This window comes from Agelaius phoeniceus, chromosome 31, assembly GCF_051311805.1.
Source record: "Agelaius phoeniceus isolate bAgePho1 chromosome 31, bAgePho1.hap1, whole genome shotgun sequence".
In the NCBI taxonomy this organism is placed as follows: domain Eukaryota; kingdom Metazoa; phylum Chordata; class Aves; order Passeriformes; family Icteridae; genus Agelaius; species Agelaius phoeniceus.
The window spans coordinates 1,302,298-1,320,229 of NC_135295.1; the positions used below are offsets into that span (position 1 = coordinate 1,302,298).

General features: G+C 48.6%; 2 protein-coding genes across 3 annotated transcripts; one reads left to right on the forward strand and one right to left on the reverse strand.

Moving 5' to 3' along the window:
• The first annotated feature begins 131 nt into the window (after positions 1–131).
• Positions 132–7,068, forward strand: POLR3GL (RNA polymerase III subunit GL). Its single transcript, XM_077192176.1, has 8 exons — positions 132–372; positions 1,098–1,224; positions 2,602–2,731; positions 3,992–4,060; positions 4,182–4,238; positions 4,319–4,386; positions 5,622–5,735; positions 5,815–7,068. The coding sequence occupies exons 2-8, from the start codon at positions 1,105–1,107 to the stop codon at positions 5,899–5,901; spliced, it is 645 nt and encodes a 214-aa protein (XP_077048291.1). The 5' UTR covers positions 132–372; positions 1,098–1,104; the 3' UTR covers positions 5,902–7,068.
• A 6,165-nt stretch (positions 7,069–13,233) lies between these two features.
• TXNIP (thioredoxin interacting protein) lies at positions 13,234–16,764 on the reverse strand. Of its 2 annotated transcripts, XM_054651206.2 has the most exons (8): positions 16,311–16,763; positions 15,732–15,804; positions 15,483–15,630; positions 15,104–15,206; positions 14,758–15,014; positions 14,501–14,657; positions 14,096–14,244; positions 13,234–14,011 (listed from the first exon to the last, which is right to left on the reverse strand). In XM_054651206.2, exons 1-8 carry the CDS (start codon positions 16,558–16,560, stop codon positions 13,949–13,951), a joined length of 1,200 nt encoding a protein of 399 aa, XP_054507181.2. In that variant the 5' UTR covers positions 16,561–16,763; the 3' UTR covers positions 13,234–13,948. The 2 variants fall into 2 exon arrangements, with proteins under 2 accessions (XP_054507181.2, XP_054507180.2); XM_054651205.2 differs by having other exon boundaries at positions 13,234–14,244; positions 16,311–16,764.
• Positions 16,765–17,932: the final 1,168 nt, after the last annotated feature.

The window sequence follows — 17,932 nt, forward strand, 5'->3', positions numbered from 1 at the left end:
TCAGGGACCTTTTAATCCCCTTTTCATCCCCTTTTCAGTCCCTTTTCAACCCCTTTTCATCCGTTTTTCACCCATTTTTCATCCATTTTTCATCTATTTTTCATCCCCCTTTTTGATCCCCCCCGTTCCCACCCCGCGCCCCCGGCCCCGCCCCCTCCGGTGATCCCCTTCTAAGCCCCGCCCCTCGTCCTGACCCGCCAATCAACGCGGGGGTTACGCCCAAGCTCCGCCCCCTCTGCGCGGGGCGGGGCCACGGCGGCCGCGCGCACGTGGGGAGCGACTGCGCTTGCGCAGAGCGGGAGCGGGACCGGGGTACGAGGGGACACCGGGACCGGGACCGGGCTACGAGGCGATATCGGGACCGGAAGCAGGGTACGAGGGGATATCGGCACCGGGACCGGCGTACGAGGGGATACCGGGAGCGGGAGGGCCACCGGGAACACCCAGGAATGGGGATGGAAACGGGGACCGAGACCGGGAGCCAGCGGGGGAGGCCATCGGGACTGGGTGGTGCACAGAGACGGGGCACCGGGACAAGGATGTGGAGCGGGAACCGGGGGGACACACCGGGACTGGGGTCAGCCCCGGCAGCAGCTTTGGGGAGGGGAAAGAAGCGACACCGGGGATAACCGGGACCGGGTGAGTGAGAGAGGCCCCGGGACCGGACCGAGGGGCAAACCGAGGTGGGCAGCGGCACTTGGGGCATCACCGGCACCGGGCAAAACGGCGATGGCCCCCTTGGGAACACTGGGGACATTGGGACACTGGGGACATTGGGGACATTGGGGTCCCCGTCCCCCCCTTGGGGACATTGGTGTCCCCCCTGTCCTGTCATTCCCTTTGTCACCACCAGGTGGCGCCGGTGCTCCAGGCCCGGAGTGGGGGTCCCCAAATTTTGGGGCTTTTTTTGGTGGATTTGGTGTGAATTTTAAAGGATTTTTGCTATTCTGGCTCCGTTCTTGCTGATTTTTGCACGGAGAGGGGTTGGATAAGGCGGTTACCGAGGGCTAAGAGGGATTAAAATGGGCAAAGGGGTTTTGGGGGGGGATGAAATGTGATTTTTTTGGAGGTTGAAGATGTGTCCCCGTTGTCCCCAGGGTCGGGATGGCGGGCCGGGGCCGCGGCCGGGGCCGGGGGCAGATGACGTTTAACGTGGAAGCCGTGGGCATCGGGAAGGGGGACGCGCTGCCGCCGCCCACCCTGCAGCCCTCGCCGCTCTTCCCGGTGAGTCCCCGGTAATTCGGGCATCCCCGGGGGGGAAAAACGCCAATCAGATGGGTTTTAAAATTTTAAAAGGTTAATAGTGATGATGATGATGATAATAGTAATAATAATAGTAGTAGTAGTAGTAGTAGTAATAATAATAATAATAATAATAATAATAATAATAATAATACAATATATTAAGTAATATAATGATCAATATTAATAAATATAATAGTATAATGGTAATATAATAAAAAATATAATACTAATAAATACTAACAATAAATAATATCATAGTATAATATAATATAATACTAATAAGTACGACTAATAAATAATAATGAAATTATATAATTATAGTGCTATAAAGACAGCAATATAATTAGAGTAATAAAAATTTGGATTAGGTTATATATATATATATATAGATTTGTTTTAGATTTAGGATATATATTTATACATATACTAATTTATAATAAGTATGATAAGCTATATATATATATAAAAACCTAATTTATAATAAGTATTTTATGATTGGCTTTTGGCAAATATCAAAATGAATACTATACATGTCATGTTAGAAAGTGATGCTGTGTTAATTTTCTTAAGTTGCGTGTTTTAGGATATATATATATATATAAAATATATATTATATATATATAAATAATACATGTAACATATTATTATATTGTTACATGACATATATAATATATCCTCTATAGTATATTATTGTAACATATAATATTATATTATTGTGTATTATATATAATATATATTATAGACAATGTCTATATTATATCATATGTATGTATATACTTTATGCATATATCTATGATATAATACTTATATCATTATATAATATATATTATAGGCAATGTCTATATTATATAATATATATGTATATACTTTATGCATATATCTATGATATAATACTTATATCATTCTATAATATATATTATAGACAATGTATATATTATATCATACGTATGTATATACTTTTTGCATATATCTATGATATAATACTTATATCATTATATAATATATATTATATATAATGTCTATATTATATCATATATATGTATATACTTTATGCATATATCTATGATATAATACATATATAATTATATCATTATATATTATATAATGTATATTATATATCTCACGTATTATAATAAGATATTATTATATAAGATATTATTATTATATATTATAATATTATATATAACTTTTTTTTTTTTATTTTATATATACATATATAAAACCTAGAACGTGCTACCTAAGGAAATGAGCACAGCACCGCTTTCTACCACAGCGCACCACCCTCATTTCAGGATTTGCCAGAATCCCGTGGTTTTACCCCATTGTTTTCCCTTTCCCTTCCCCTGGGTGCCGCAGGTGCTGGAGCGCCGCGCCGCGCCCCTGCCCGGGGGCGAGGAGGGCGAGTACATGCTGGCCCTGAAGCAGGAGCTGCGCCGGGCCATGAAGGGGCTCCCGTACTTCGTCAAACCGGGGGCGCCCCGCAGAGGTACCGGCAGCACCGGCAGCACCGGCGGCACCGGCGGCACCGGCACCGGGCCCGCCCTGCGGTGCCCCGGGGCAGGGAGGGGTTGAGCGGGGGCTCGTCCCGGTCTGCAGCTCCAGAGCTCACCCGCAGCCCTCAGTCCCTTCCATTTCATTCCATTCCCCTCATTTCATTCCCATTTTATTCCCATTATTTATTGCCCCCCATTTTATCCCCCCCCCCCATTTTATCCTTCCCCATTTTATTCCCCCCCCCCATTTTATTTCCCCAGTATTTATTCCCCCCCCATTTTATTTCCCCAGTATTTATTCCCCCCCCATTTTATTTCCCCAGTATTTATTCCCCCCCCCATTTTATTTCCCCAGTATTTATTCCCCGTTTTATCCCCCCCCAGTGTATTCCCCTCATTGTATCCCCCCCATTTTATTTGCCCCATTTTATTTCCCCCCCATTTTATTTCCCCCCCATTTTATCTCCCCCCCCCATTTTATTCCCCCCGTTATTTATCCCCCTCATTTTATCCCCCCATTTTATACCCCCCACTGAATTCCTTCCATTTTTTGTTCTCCCCATTTTATCCCCCCCGTTTTTTTATTCCCAGTATTTATTCCCCTCCTTTCATTGCCCCCATTTCATACCCCCCGCCATTTTATCCTCTCCCATTTCATTCCCTTTTTATTCCCCTCATTTTATTCCCATTATTTATCCCCCCCCCCATTTTATCCCCCTCATTTTCTTCCCCCGTTTTATTTGCCCCATTTTATCCCCCCCTCCCCATTTTATTCCCCTTTTTATTCCCATTATTTATCCCCCCCATTTTATCCCCCTCACTTTCTTCCCCCATTTTATTTGCCCCATTTTATCCCCCCCTCCCCATTTTATTCCCCTTTTTATTCCCATTATTTATCCCCCCCATTTTATCCCCCTCATTTTCTTCCCCCGTTTTATTTGCCCCATTTTATCCCCCCCCCATTTTATTCCCCATTTTATTCCATTTTTTATCCCCCTCATTTTCTTCCCCCGTTTTACTTGCCCCATTTTATCCCCCCCCTCCCCATTTTATTCCCCTTTTATTCCCATTATTTATCCCCTCCATTTTATTCCCCCATCAACCATCCCCATGTGTGTCCTCCCACGGGTGTCCCCGGGGCTGGGTGTCCCCAAATCAAATGTCCCCAAATCCCCCCAGAGTGCCCCCAAATCCCCCAAAATGTCCCTAAATCCCCCAAAATGTCCCCAAAACATCCCCGCGTGCCCCCGCAGACATCGAGCGCTACTCGGACAAGTACCAGCTCTCCAGCCCCGTGGACAACGCCATCGACTGGAACCCAGGTGGGTGACACAGGGGGGCCCTGCTGGGGACACGGGGGGGCCCTGCTGGGGACACGGGGGGGCCCTGAGGGGCGCCTGGAGCTTTTTGGGGTCCCCCCCAACCCCAGCTTTGCCCCCCCAGACTGGCGGCGGCTCCCGCGGGAGCTGAGGATCCGCGTGCGGCGGCCGCGCCGAGGCCGTGAGTGACCCCGCCCTGCCCCTCCCTGAGTGTCCCCACTGTCCCCTGGGGGGGGGTGACAGCGCCCTGTGCCCCCCCAGGCACCCCTGGCCCTGTCCCCAAGCAGCAGCTGGCCCTGGACAAGGAGGAGGCCATCAAGAAGCTGGAGGTGAGCCTGGGGCTGTTGTGTTTGCAGGGATGAGGGAAGGGGCGCTGGATCCGACTCCGTGCTCTCAGCAGGCTGATTTATGACTTTGTTATACTAAATTATACTGAAAAATCCTATTTCTGACTTTATTATACTAAATTATATTGAAAAATCCTATTTATTACTTTATTTTACTGTATTATATTTTAAAAATCCTATTTATTACTTTATTATTCTATATTATATTTTAAAAATCCTATTTATGACTTTCTTATACTATATTATATTTTAAAATCCTATTTATGACTTTATTTTACTATATTATATTTTAAAATCCTATTTATTACTTTATTATTCTATATTATATTTTAAAAATCCTATTTATGACTTTATTTTACTATATTATATTTTAAAATACTATTTATTACATTATAATAATAATATACATAATAATATAATAATAATACATATAATACATTATATTTAAAAGTACTATACTATGTTCTCAGAAGGCTGATTTATTACTTTTTATCAATGATATATTTTATAATTTTATATAAATATTTTTCTATCTGTACATTTCTAATATATATATAATTGAATAGAATTTATTCAACTATATATAAAATATATTTTAAAATACTATACTGTACTAACATATATGGTATTTATTGAGAATGTCCCAAGGAAGGCAGGGATGATGAATCTGACTCCATTATTCTCAGAAGGCTGATTTATTACTTTAAAATACTATTTATTACTTTATCCTACTATATTATATTTAAAAATACTATATTATACTGTACTAAAGAATACAGAAAAGATACTCACTGAAAAGTAAGTAAAAAAAGATAATAATGAAAAAAAAGATAAAATATAAAAATATATATAAATATAAAAATAAAAATATATTAAAAATAAATGTAAAAATATAAAACATAATAATTAAAAAAATAATAATGAAAAGTTGTGACTCTTTCCAGAGTCTTGTCCCAGTTTGGCACTAATTGGCCAATTATTCAAAACAACTCACAGCAGAATCCAATCAAAGAATCTCCAAATTTATCCCACATGAGCAAAACACAGGAGAAGCAAATGAGACAAGAATTGTTTTCCTTTTCCTGAGGTTTCTCAGCTTCCCAGGTGAAAAATCCTTGGATTTTATCAGAGAAAATTGAGGAGATTTTTCCAGCCAAGGTGAATTCCACAGGGGTGGCCCCAGTGGGTGGATTTGGGGTTTTTTTGTCCCTCCCCAGAGCCTGGAGAAGAAGGAGGAGGAGGTGACATCAGAGGAGGAAGAGGAGAAGGAGGAGGAAGAAGAAGGAAAGGAGGAGGAGGAGGAGGAGTACGATGAGGAGGAGCACGAAGAGGTGAGGAAGGGGAGGACCTGGGGGGTGTGGGGGGCTCAGGGGTCCCCAGGTGCCACCCGTGTCCCCTGTGTCCCCCCAGGAGACCGACTACGTCCTGTCCTACTTCGACAACGGCGAGAGCTTCGGGCCCGACAGCGACGACAACGGCGACGAGGCCGTGTACTGACCCTAAAACGGGAACTGACCCTAAAATGGGCACCCCAAAATGGGCAGTGATCCTAAAATGGGCAGTGATCCTAAAATGGGCACCCCAAAATGGGAACTGACCCTAAAAATGGGCACCCCAAAATGGGCACTGACCCTAAAATGGGCACCCAAAAATGGGCACTGACCCTAAAATGGGCACCCAAAAATGGGCAGTGATCCTAAAAATGGGCACTGGTCCTAAAATGGGCACCCCAAAATGGGAACTGACCCCAAAACGGGCACTGATCCTAAAAATGGGCACCCCAAAATGGGAACTGACCCCAAAAATGGGCAGTGATCCTAAAAAATGGGCAGTGATCCTAAAACGGGCAGTGATCCTAAAATGGGCACCCCAAAATGGGAACTGACCCTAAAAATGGGCACCCCAAAACGGGCACTGATCCTAAAAATGGGCACCCCAAAATGGGAACTGACCCCAAAAATGGGCAGTGATCCTAAAAATGGGCAGTGATCCTAAAACGGGCAGTGATCCTAAAATGGGCACCCCAAAATGGGAACTGACCCTAAAACGGGCAGTGATCCTAAAATGGGCACACCAAAATGGGCACTGACCCTAAAAATGGGCTCTGGCCCTAAAAATGGGCAGTGATCCTAAAATGGGCACCCTAAAGTGGGCACTGACCCAAAATGGGCACTGACCCCAAAATGGGCACCCCAAAATGGGCACTGACCCTAAAAATGGGTACCCCAAAATGGGCAGTGATCCTAAAATGAGCACCCCAAAATGGGCACTGACCCCCCGAAATGGGCACTGACCCCAAAAACGGGCACCCCCAGAGGGGGCAAACCCCAAAACAGGCACTGCCCCACAGCCCTGGCACTGCAGGGCTGCCCTCACCTCCCCAGGGGACACCCTGATACCCCTTGGGGACATTGGGGTCCCCTTGGGAACATTGGGGTGACACTGGGGTCCCTGTCCACCCCTTGAGGACATTGGGGTCTCTTTGGGGACATTGGGGTCCCTGTCCCCCCCTTGGGGACATTGGTGTCCCCCTTGTCCTGTCATTCCCTTTGTCACCACCAGGTGGCGCCGGTGCTCCAGGCCCGCTGGCGGGGCCGGGACCCCCCCCCAAATTTTGGGGCTTTTTTGGGTGGATTTTGTGTGAATTTTAAAGGATTTTTGCTATTTCTGGCTCCGTTCTTGCTGTTTTTTTGCACGGAGGGGGGGACAAGGGGGTTACCGAGGGCTCAGAGGGATTAAAATGGGCAAAGGGGTTTGGGGGGGATGAAATGTGGGGGTTTTTTTGTGATGGAAAATGTGTTTTATGAAGAAAAAAAAGGTGGTATTTGGGAGGAAATGTTTTATTTGGGAGGGGAAGGTGCTTTTTTGGGATGAAAAAAGTGGGTTTTGGGACATAAAGGTTTTTTTAGGGGGAAAAGGATATTTTTTGGGGTGGCAAGGTGGATTTTTGGGAGTAAAGGTGGAGTTTTGGGCAGGGAAAGGTAACTTCATGTGGGTCCAGATGTCTTTTGGGGGGTAAAAAATGTCTTTTTGGGGAGGGAAAAATACATTTTGGGTACTTCTGAGGGAGCAAAGTGATTTATTGTGGGAAACTTGGAAGGGGCAAAAAGCGAAGGTGTAATTTTTCAAATAATATATTTAGGGGTTTAGGCGATGAGGTGGATTTTGGGGGAGGAAAAAGCAAATTTGTTTTTTCAGGGATGTGAGAAAACGTGGATTTTTTGGGGGGGGACTGAGCCATTTTTTGGGGGGGGACAGAGCCATTTTTTGGGGGGACTGAGCCATTTTTTGGGGTGACAGAGCCATTTTTTGGGTTGGACTGAGCCATTTTTTGGGGGGGGACAGAGCCATTTTTTGGGGGGACTGAGCCATTTTTTGGTTGGACTGAGCCATTTTTTGGGGGGGGACTGAGCCATTTTTTGGTGGGGTCTGAGCCATTTTTTGGTTGGACTGAGCCATTTTTTGGGGGGGGACAGAGCCATTTTTTGGGGGGGACAGAGCCATTTTTTGGGGGGGGACTGAGCCATTTTTTAGGGGGGGACAGAGCCATTTTTTGGTGGGACAGATCCATTTTTTGGGGGGGACAGCCATTTTTTGGTTGGGGGGGACTGAGCCATTTTTTGGTTGGACTGAGCCATTTTTTAGGGGGGGACAGAGCCATTTTTTGGGGGGGGACAGAGCCATTTTTTGGTTGGACTGAGCCATTTTTTGGGGGGGTCTGAGCCATTTTTTGGGTGGGGACTGAGCCATTTTTTGGTTGGACAGAGCCATTTTTTGGTTGGGACTGAGCCATTTTTTAGGGGGGGACTGAGCCATTTTTTGGGGGGGGACTGAGCCATTTTTTAGGGGGGGACAGAGCCATTTTTTGGTTGGACTGAGCCATTTTTTGGTTGGGGGGGACTGAGCCATTTTTTGGTTGGACTGAGCCATTTTTTGGTGGGGGACTGAGCCATTTTTTGGTTGGACTGAGCCATTTTTTGGGGTGACAGAGCCATTTTTTGGGGGGGACAGAGCCATTTTTTAGGGGGGGACTGAGCCATTTTTTGGTGGGGACTGAGCCATTTTTTGGGGGGGGACAGAGCCATTTTTTGGTGGGGGACTGAGCCATTTTTTGGTTGGACTGAGCCATTTTTTAGGGGGGGACTGAGCCATTTTTTGGGGTTGGACAGAGCCATTTTTTGGGGGGGACAGAGCCATTTTTTGGTTGGACTGAGCCATTTTTTGGGGGGGACTGAGCCATTTTTTGGGGGGGGACTGAGCCATTTTTTGGTGGGGGGACAGAGCCATTTTTTGGTTGGGACTGAGCCATTTTTTGGTTGGACAGAGCCATTTTTTGGGTTGGACTGAGCCATTTTTTGGTGGGGACAGAGCCATTTTTTGGGGGGGGACTGAGCCATTTTTTGGTTGGACTGAGCCATTTTTTGGTTGGACTGAGCCATTTTTTGGGGTGACCTGACATCTTCTTTTGGTGTGTTGGGTAGGAATATTATTTCATAATAAAATAAATATTTTGGGGCGGGGGTGAGGAGTTTTGGGGCAGTTTCATGTGGGGTTTTTAAGCAGCAAGGAGCGGTTTTCTCTCGCTCTGGGCTTTGTTTGTGCCTCAGGGCTGCTCACACCAGTGTCACATGCGGGTCCCCCCTCCCTCTCCAGTTCCTGTTTGTGGCCACCAACATTCCAGAACATTCCAGCAACTTCCAGCTGCTCCCAAACCCCTTTTTACCCCTTTTTTTTTCCTCTTTTCCAGGCAAAAATCTGTAATTTTTAAGGTGGGGTTTGCCCCCCTAAGCCTGGAGAAGGATTTGGGGCTGGGCAAGGGGCCCAAATCCCCTCGGATCCCACCCCAAATTCTGCCCCCAGTGCTCCCAAACAATGGGGGCACCCCAAAAAACCCAGGGAGGGTCAGGATGAACCCCCCCAAAGCTGCCCCAGCACCCACGGGGATAATGAGGAAAGGTTATGGCCTTAATTGGTTTAATTAGGGCTGTAAAATGGGGAGGAGGGGGCAGAGTTCAGGCCCTGGGGTGGGGATGGGGGTGGGAGCCTTTTAGGGGGGGAAATCGACAATTTCAGAGGGAAAATCAGCAATTTTAGGGGGAAAAATCAACAAATTTAGGGGGGAAAAGCAACAATTTCAGGGGGGGAAAAAATCAATAATTTTAAGGGGGAAAATCAACAATTCCAGGGGGAAAAAATCAACAATTTCAGGGGGAAAATCAACAATTTTAGGGGGAAAGCAACAATTTTATGGGGGGAAAAACCGACAATTTCAGGGGGGGAAAATCAGCAATTTCAGGGGGAAAAATCAACAGTTTTATGGGGGGAAGAGCAACAATTTTAGGGGGAAAAATCAACAATTTTAGGGGGAAAAAAATCAATAATTTTAGGGGGAAAATCAACAATTTCAGGAGGGGGAAAAGCAGCAATTTCAGGCGGGAAAAGCAGCAATTTTATGGGGGAAAAAATCAACAATTTTATGGGGGAAAATCAACAATTCCAGGGGGAAAAATTCAACAATTTCAGGCGGGAAAAGCAACAATTTTATGGGGGAAAAATCGACAATTTCAGGGGGGAAAACCCAACAATTTTAGGGGGAAAAAAATCAATAATTTTAGGGGGAAAAGCAACAATTTTATGGGGGAAATCCACAATTTCAGGGGGAAAAAAATCAACAATTTTAGGGAGAAAAGCAGCAATTTTATGGGGGGAAAATCAACAAATTTTGGGGGGAAAAAATCAACAATTTTAGGGGGTAAAATCAGCAACTTCAGAGGGGAAAAGCAACAATTTTATGGGGGGAAAAACCGACAATTTCAGGGGGGAAAAATCAACCATTTTAGGGGGTAAAACCAACAATTTCAGGGGGGAAAAATCAACAATTTCATGGGGGAAAAGCAGCAATTTTAGGGGGAAAAAATCAACAATTTCAGGGGGGAAAAGCAACAATTTTATGGGGGGAAATCCACAATTTCAGGGGAAAAAAATCAACAATTTCAGGGGGTGGGGTGACCACTGGGGGTCTGGGACTGTCTCCCCTAATTTTTGCGGGGGGCCTTGCTCTGTATCCCGAATTTTTCTGGGGGGTCCTGGTCTGTCTGGAAGCATCTCCCTGATTTTTGGGGCTTTCTGGGATTATTTCCCTGATTTTTTGGGGCTCTCTAGGAGCATCTCCCTCATTTTTGGGCTTTCTGGGATCATTTCCCTGATTTTTTGGTCTGTCTGGAAGCATCTCCTTGATTTTTGGTCTTTCTGGGAGCATCTCCCTGATTTTTTGGGGCTTTCTGTGAGCATCTCCCTGATTTTTGGGCTTTCTGGGATCATCTCCCTGATTTTTGGGGCTTTCTGGACTTCCTAATTTTTTGGTCTGTCTTGGAGTGTCTCCCTGATTTTTGGGGCTCTCTGTGAGCATCTCCCTGATTTTTTGGGGCTTTCTGGGATCATCTCCCTCATTTTTGGGGCTCTCTGTGAGCATCTCCCTGATTTTGGGTCTTTCTAGGAGCATTTCCCTGATTTTTTGGGTCTTTCTGTGATCATTTCCCCGATTTCTGGGCTCTCTGTGCCTCCCCTTTCAGCCCAGCCCATCCTGGCCCGGAGCAGGGCTGCCCTTTTCCCTCCTTGGCCGGGGACCAGAATGGCTCAAATTCCATTAAAAAAAAAAAACCCTGGGATAAAACTGGAAAACGGGGAGGGCCCAGCACAGGAATTTTGGGGGCTCCAAGTGGGAGAAAGGGCAGGGAGCGGAGCCAAGGCCGTGGCCCCGGTGTGGGGCACCTCAGCCTCTCACCCACATCCCCAAAGCGAGCCCGGGCTGCTCCGGCAGGGCCTAAAAAAGGCAGGAGAAGCGGGAACGGCCCCGTGCCTGCCTCAGTTTCCCCCGCTCTGCCTGTTTTAATCTCTCTGTGCCTCAGTTTCCCTTCTTTGTATTTTATTTTTTATTTTTGGCTCAGCTTTTTTCCTCTGAAAAAAAAACAGTGAAACCCCAAAAGCTCACCCCAGAAAAAAAGAAAAAAAGCAGGAACACTCCCATGGCTGCCTCAGTTTCCCCCACTCTGCCCATTGTCATCTCTCTGTGCCTCAGTTTCCCTTCTTTGTATTTTATTTTTTATTTTTGGCTCAGCTTTTTTTTTGCTATTTTCTTCTGAAAAAAAAACCAGTAAAACCCCAAAAGCCCCCCCAGAAAAAAGCAGGAACACTCCCATGGCTGCCTCAGTTTCCCCGCTCTGCCTGTTGTCATCTCTCCGTGCCTCAGTTTCCCTTCTTTGTATTATTTTTTTTTTATTTTTGCCTCAGCTTTTTTTTTTTTTTTTGCTATTTTCTTCTGAAAAAAAAAAAACAGAAAAACCCCAAAAGCCCCCCCAGAAAAAAAGAAAAAAATCAGGAACACTCCCATGGCTGCCTCAGTTTCCCCCACTCTGCCCATTGTCATCTCTCTGTGCCTCAGTTTCCCTTCTTTGTATTTTATTTTATTTTTGCCTCAGCTTTTTTGCTTTTTTCCTCTGAAAAAAAAAAACAGTAAAACCCCAAAAGCCCCCCCAGAAAAAAGCAGGAACACTCCCATGGCTGCCTCAGTTTCCCCACTCTGCCTGTTTTAATCTCTCTGTGCCTCAGTTTCCCTTCTTTGTATTTTATTTTTTATTTTTGCCTCAGCTTTTTTTTTGCTTTTTTCCTCTGAAAAAGAGTAAAACCCCAAAAGCCCCCCCAGAAAAAAAGAAAAAAAGCAGGAATACTGCCCTGCCTCAGTTTCCCCCACTCTGCCCATTGTCATCTCTGTGCCTCAGTTTCCCTTCTTTGTATTTTATTTTTTATTTTTGGCTCAGCTTTTTTTTTTGCTTTTTTCCTCTGAAAAAAACCAGTAAAACCCCAAAAGCCCCCCCCAGAAATAAGCAGGAAAACTGCCCTGCCTCAGTTTCCCCCACTCTGCCTGTTTTAATCTCTCTGTGCCTCAGTTTCCCTTCTTTGTATTTTATTTTTTTATTTTTGCCTCAGTTTTTTTGCTTTTTTCCTCTGAAACAAAACGAGTAAAAGCCCAAACCCCCCCACAGAAAAAAAGAAAAAAAGCAGGAAAACTGCCCTGCCTCAGTTTCCCCCACTCTGCCCGTTGTCCTTGTCTCTCTGTGCCTCAGTTTCCCTTCTTTGTATTTTATTTTTTATTTTTGCCTCAGCTTTTTTGCTTTTTTCCTCTGAAAAAAACAAAAGGAAAACCCCAACCCCCCCACAGAAAAGAAGAAAAAAATCAGGAATACTCCCCTGCCTCAGTTTCCCCACCTCTGCCTGTTTTAATCTCTCTGTGCCTCAGTTTCCCTTCTTTGTATTTTACTTTTGCCTCAGCTTTTTTTTTGCTATTTTCTTCTGAAAAAGAGTAAAACCCCAAAAGCCCCCCCCAGAAAAAAGCAGGAACACTCCCATGGCTGCCTCAGTTTCCCCCACTCTGCCTGTTTTAATCTCTCTGTGCCTCAGTTTCCCTTCTTTGTATTTTATTTTTTATTTTTGGCTCAGTTTTTTTGCTATTTTCTTCTGAAAAAAAAAAAAACAGTAAAACCCCAAAAGCCCCCCCAGAAAAAAGCAGGAAAACTGCCCTGCCTCAGTTTCCCCGCTCTGCCCGTTGTCCTCAGCTCTCTGTGCCTCAGTTTCCCTTCCTTGCATATTTTTTTTCTGCTTTTTTGCTTTTTTTCCCCCCTTGGAAAAACCAGGAAATCCCTCCCAGGGCTGCTCCTAGAAAACCCCCTAAAAAAAACCCCCAAAAAATTGGGAAAATAATTAAAATAATTTAATTTCCATTCCTGATTCCTGCCATCCTCCCCTCCCCAAGACACACACCGGACATCAGAATAATTTCATTTATTTATTACAACTTTATTACAAACTTCGCCCCCCAGGGGCCAAGAAAAAGTACAAAATTTGCATTTTTTGTGCTTCCCCCCCCTCACACACCCCTCCCTCCCCAACAAACGCTATATACAAAAAAACCCAGAGTAGAAAAAGGTCGCGACACCGACTTTGTGTCGCGACAGGACGGACCGACGATGTCCCAAGGTCACAGCGCCCCCTTCTCCCCTCGGCGGGAGCGCCCAGAGTCCCGAAATTCAGGATGGAATTCATTCAAAACCACAACTCCCCGCCTGTCGCGCGTGTGTCGCGACAGGACGAGCACCACGACAGCCGCGCTTTTCCCGCTGGATCTGCCTCCTTTCCCCCACACTCCCCTCCAAGGGATTTTTTTTGGGGTTTTCCCTCGAGATTTGAGGCGGGCAATGCAGGAATCCCTCGGGAAACGCAGGAATCCCTCGGGCAATGCAGGAATCCCTCGGGAAATGCAGGAATCCCTCGGGCAATGCAGGAATCCCTCGGGAAACGCAGGAATCCCTCGGGAAACGCAGGAATCCCTCGGGAAACGCAGGAATCCCTCGGGAAACGCAGGAATCCCTCGGGAAATGCAGCAGCTCCTCAGGAATGTGGCGTTTTTCTTTTTCCCTTTCTCCCGGCTGTGCTGCAGGTTTGTGGCACGCACACGAGTCCGGACTCCCCCCGGGTGCGGGTGTGGAGCTCACTGGATGTTGTTGTTGTTGTTGTTGGTGTTGTTGTTGTTGTTGGACACGCAGGGATCCACCTGGGAGCGGGAGGAGGGTGAGGAACCCGGGCAGGCGCCCCCGGCTCCGCCCGGTCCCTGCCCTGGCGCTGCCGCCGCGCTCACCTCCGTGTAGGTCGGGGGAGGCATGAACTTGAACTCGGGAGCGTACATGAAGATGGGGCTGTCGAAACCATCGGGATCGTCCAGCAGGGGCGTGGTGGGGCTCTCCAGGCGGTGATCCTCGGGAACGATGTCCAGGTAGCACGGGGGAGCTGCGGGGAGGAGCCGGTGAGCTCGGGATCCACACACTGTGAGCCCGGCAAAGAGAGGGGATCCCACCCTGCTCATCCCAATCCCACCCTGTGCATCCCAATCCCACCCTGTGCATCCCAATCCCACCCTGTGCATCCCAATCCCACCCTGTGCATCCCAATCCCGCCCTGTGCATCCCAATCCCACCCTGTGCATCCCAATCCCGCCCTGTGCATCCCAATCCCACCCTGCTCATCCCAACCCCGCCCTGCTCACCCTCAGGAGCGTCGGGGAGGTTCAGGTCCACCCAGCTCATCTCGGAGCTGGTCTGACTGGCCATGCTGGAGCTGCGGCTGCCGATGCCCGAGCGGCTCCCGATCACCAGGGGCAGCTCCAGGATGATTTTCTTGGAGCCTGGCACGCTGACATAAATCTGCCAAAAACACACAAAAAAACCAACCCCAAAATTTAGATACCTATAAAACAAAACCCCAGAAAGATCCCCCAGGTGAGAGCAGAAGCTGGGAACTCACCTGCAGGAAATATTCCACCCTGAGGATGTTGCAGCCCAGGATGGAAGGCTTGAGCTTCCTCACACGGATGGTTTTGCCACGCCAGGACTCTGAGGTGCCGGAGATGATGTGGTTGCCACGGACACAGGAGAGTTTCTGGGAGAACACCTTGGTCTGCCCGTTGGCCAGGTAGGTGTGCTTGGCCACGATGGCCGCCTTGGGCACCACGATGCGCGAGCAGGTGTTCTCAAAGTCGGCGTTAATGCAGATTTCGTCACCTGCCGAGGGAAAGCCCCACTGGTTAAAGGTGTTTGGGGTTCCCTCGCTGCTTCCCCCGCTCCAGTTCCCCGTTCCCAGCCATCCTCACCTTCACAGAAGCCTTTCCTGTCGATCTGGGCGCTGACGGACACGCGCCCATCTGGGATGAACATGCACGACACCTTCTTCTCCTTTTTGGCTGCCACTGGAGACTGTGGGGAGAGGGAACAGTCAAACACGGCCCCCATCTCGTCCTTCCCACCCTTCCTTCCTCCTTCTTCCCCTTCCCCTTTTTGCAGCCAAGCCTCGAATTGCCCTGGACTACACCACACGCCCCACCCAGTGTCAGTTTCTGGAATTATCCACAACTCCTTAATCCCACCCTTAATCCCAACTCAGCCCAGATCTGATTAAAGCCACCACTGGTGCTTGGGCTGACCCTCCCCAAGGGCTTTTCTCACCAGCTCTGAGAGAGAAAAGGGGCTCACCAGCAATTCTGGGGTGTTCACATCCACAGGATCCATCACCTCGAAGCGTTTCTTGATCTGCTGCGTGGGGCAGGCTGGGCGCTCCAGAGACGCCTGCACCCAGTAATCCACAGAGCCGTACTTCCCCTTGAAGGTGGTGCCCAGGGGCCTAGAGACACACAGGAGGTCACTCCAGAGCCAAAACACGGATTTTCCCAGTTTAATTCCAGTTTAATTTAACCCCAGTGGCAGCTTCTGCCTCATACTCACCCCTGGGGCAGCTCGAAGCCGAATTTGTACTCGTACTTGTTGCCGGGTCTCAGGATGACTGAGCCGTCCTCATCTGGAGGAGGAAAAGGGGAGGGAGATCATCAGGGTGATCCCTCAGCTCCGAGGGTGTTGGCCAACACCTGTGCACACCCGGGAACCCCGTGTTCTGCCCCTTCACCTCACCAACACCCCGGGGCAGCACAGAGCGTCCCGGTGGCTCCACCCCAGCTCCAGTTTCCCCTTTTATCTCCCAGCTCCAGCCCCAGGGTGTGATCCTGGCCGTGCCACCAATGTTCCCAACCCCTGTGGAGTCACAACAGGCCACAGCAGCTCCCCAGGCTCTGATTTTGTCCTTTAGCTCCCAAACTTCGACTTGGCTTGGCCAAGTTGCTGAAGTTTTCCCAGATTTGGTTCTTTTTTCCCAACTCCAGACGCAGCGTTAAGGCTGCGCCTCTCCCAAACCCCCTACCCCATCCAGCCTCACCGCACCCCTCCTGTGACCAACCCCTAAGCTCGGCTGGGTTTATAAACCAACATTTAAGGCCACCCTCACCCCTTTTTCCAGCCGCATGGCCTCACCTGTGGGCTGCTCCTCAAGGGCCAGCACATCTTCGAAGCGCAGGTATTCCATCTCCTGCCGGCACTGGGCCGGGCCCTTGGCCCAGGTCACCCTGGCCACGCCACACGCCAGCACCTTGACGGCGGTGACACGGGTCACCTCGGCCACCTCCACCAGCACTCGCCCGGCCACCTTGTCCCCGCTGAAGTAAACCTTGTCGGGCTCGCTGAAGGCCACAGCGAAGTTCTTCACCTTCTTGAACATCACCATGGCTGGGGTAGGACGAGGATGAAGGGTTTGATCAAGTAAGGGCTGCAGGGTTTTATCCCCGTAGGGCAACAAAAATCCGCCCGGGGCAAAAGAAAAAGAAAAAAAAAAAAGGAAAAAAGGGAGCGAAGGCTTTGTTTAGAGAGACGCTGCGAAGTTCCCACAGGAGCTGCTGCCCCGGGACCTGAGCGCTCTGAGGAAGCCGCAGCTGTCTCCACCTTTTATAGGCTCGGGGGGCCCGCCCACCCCCGCCCGCGCCTGTTGCTCCCGGGCCCTCCACGCTGAGGGCGCGTGGCCGGGCGTGCAGCTCGCGTGATCAGCGCGCTCATTGGCTGCCGCTGGCTTGTTTACGGCAGCACTGACCAATCAGAGCAGCGGCCGGGGAGCGTGGACAGCGTGTGAAGGAAAGCCGCGCGTGTTCAGTGGGGGCGGGACGGACGGGGGTGGAGTGACAGCTCGGGGGGCCAATGGAGAGCGAGGATGGGCGGCGGCTCTGGCCAATGGCGAGCGCGGAACACGATGTCATGTTCCCAGGCTGGGGCGGGGGGGGCACGGGGGTGTTGTTCCCAGTTTGGGACAGGCCGCGTTGTACTGGGAGCACTGGGAGCGGCCCTGAGGGGCCCTATGGGCTGGGGAGGCTTCACCTCCTTCCTCAGAATCCTTCCCCCCACCCAGGGCAGCCTGGGGGCTCCTCCATTGCCCTCCTTCAGCCCCCCCCAGTGAACTCTCCCCTATTAATTTGGGTTAATTAGGGCGGATTTGGGGTACGGATGAAACTGGGGTGATTCATGCGGGCAGGATTTTCCCTTTTCTGCTGCTTCCACCCCCTTGAATCCTTCAGCTGGTTCTGAGGGGTTCCCTCAGCCCCCTGGGTGATATTTTCACCCCCCCCTGCACACATTTCCCCCCCCATGATTTGGGGTAAATAAGGGTGAATTTGGGGGTTCAGCATCAAAACCTGAATTTGGGGGTTCCCTCCCTCCTTCTGGTGTATTTTTGGGAGTGTTCCCACCACCTCAGTGGTATTTTCACCCCCCCCCCCTGCACACATCCCTCCCCAGTACTTGGGGTAAATAAGGCTGAGTTTGGGGGTTCAGCTTTAAAATCTGAATTTGGAGCTCCCTTCCTCACTCTGCTGTATTTCTGGGAGTGTTTTTTTGCTTCCCACTCTGTCTTGGGGACACTTTTTTTCCCCCAAAAATCCTTCACAAACATCCACCCAAGCTGCAACAAACAACCAAACCCATTCCGTGCCCCCTGGCCCCGTTTTCCAGCAGGGATTTGAGCACTAAAACTGAATTTCTCCTCCCTTCCAACCCCTCCGAAAGAGACTTTGACTTCCCAGAAACCATCAGATTTCTCTCCCTGTATCAGG

What these genes read in the sequence shown, in the direction of transcription:
- TXNIP (XM_054651205.2), bottom strand. Translation starts at nt 16,560, where the DNA reads ATGGTGATGTTCAAGAAGGTGAAGAACTTCGCTGTGGCCTTCAGCGAG. An exon ending in CCTTGAGGAGCAGCCCACAG is followed by an intron (nt 15,805 to 16,310) that starts GTGAGGCCATGC and finishes TTCCTCCTCCAG; the next exon opens with ATGAGGACGGCTCAGTCATC. An exon ending in TGAACACCCCAGAATTGCTG is followed by an intron (nt 15,207 to 15,482) that starts GTGAGCCCCTTT and finishes CTCTCCCCACAG; the next exon opens with TCTCCAGTGGCAGCCAAAAA.
- POLR3GL (XM_077192176.1), top strand. Translation starts at nt 1,105, where the DNA reads ATGGCGGGCCGGGGCCGCGGCCGGGGCCGGGGGCAGATGACGTTTAAC. An exon ending in ACCGGGGGCGCCCCGCAGAG is followed by an intron (nt 2,732 to 3,991) that starts GTACCGGCAGCA and finishes GTGCCCCCGCAG; the next exon opens with ACATCGAGCGCTACTCGGAC. An exon ending in ATGAGGAGGAGCACGAAGAG is followed by an intron (nt 5,736 to 5,814) that starts GTGAGGAAGGGG and finishes GTGTCCCCCCAG; the next exon opens with GAGACCGACTACGTCCTGTC.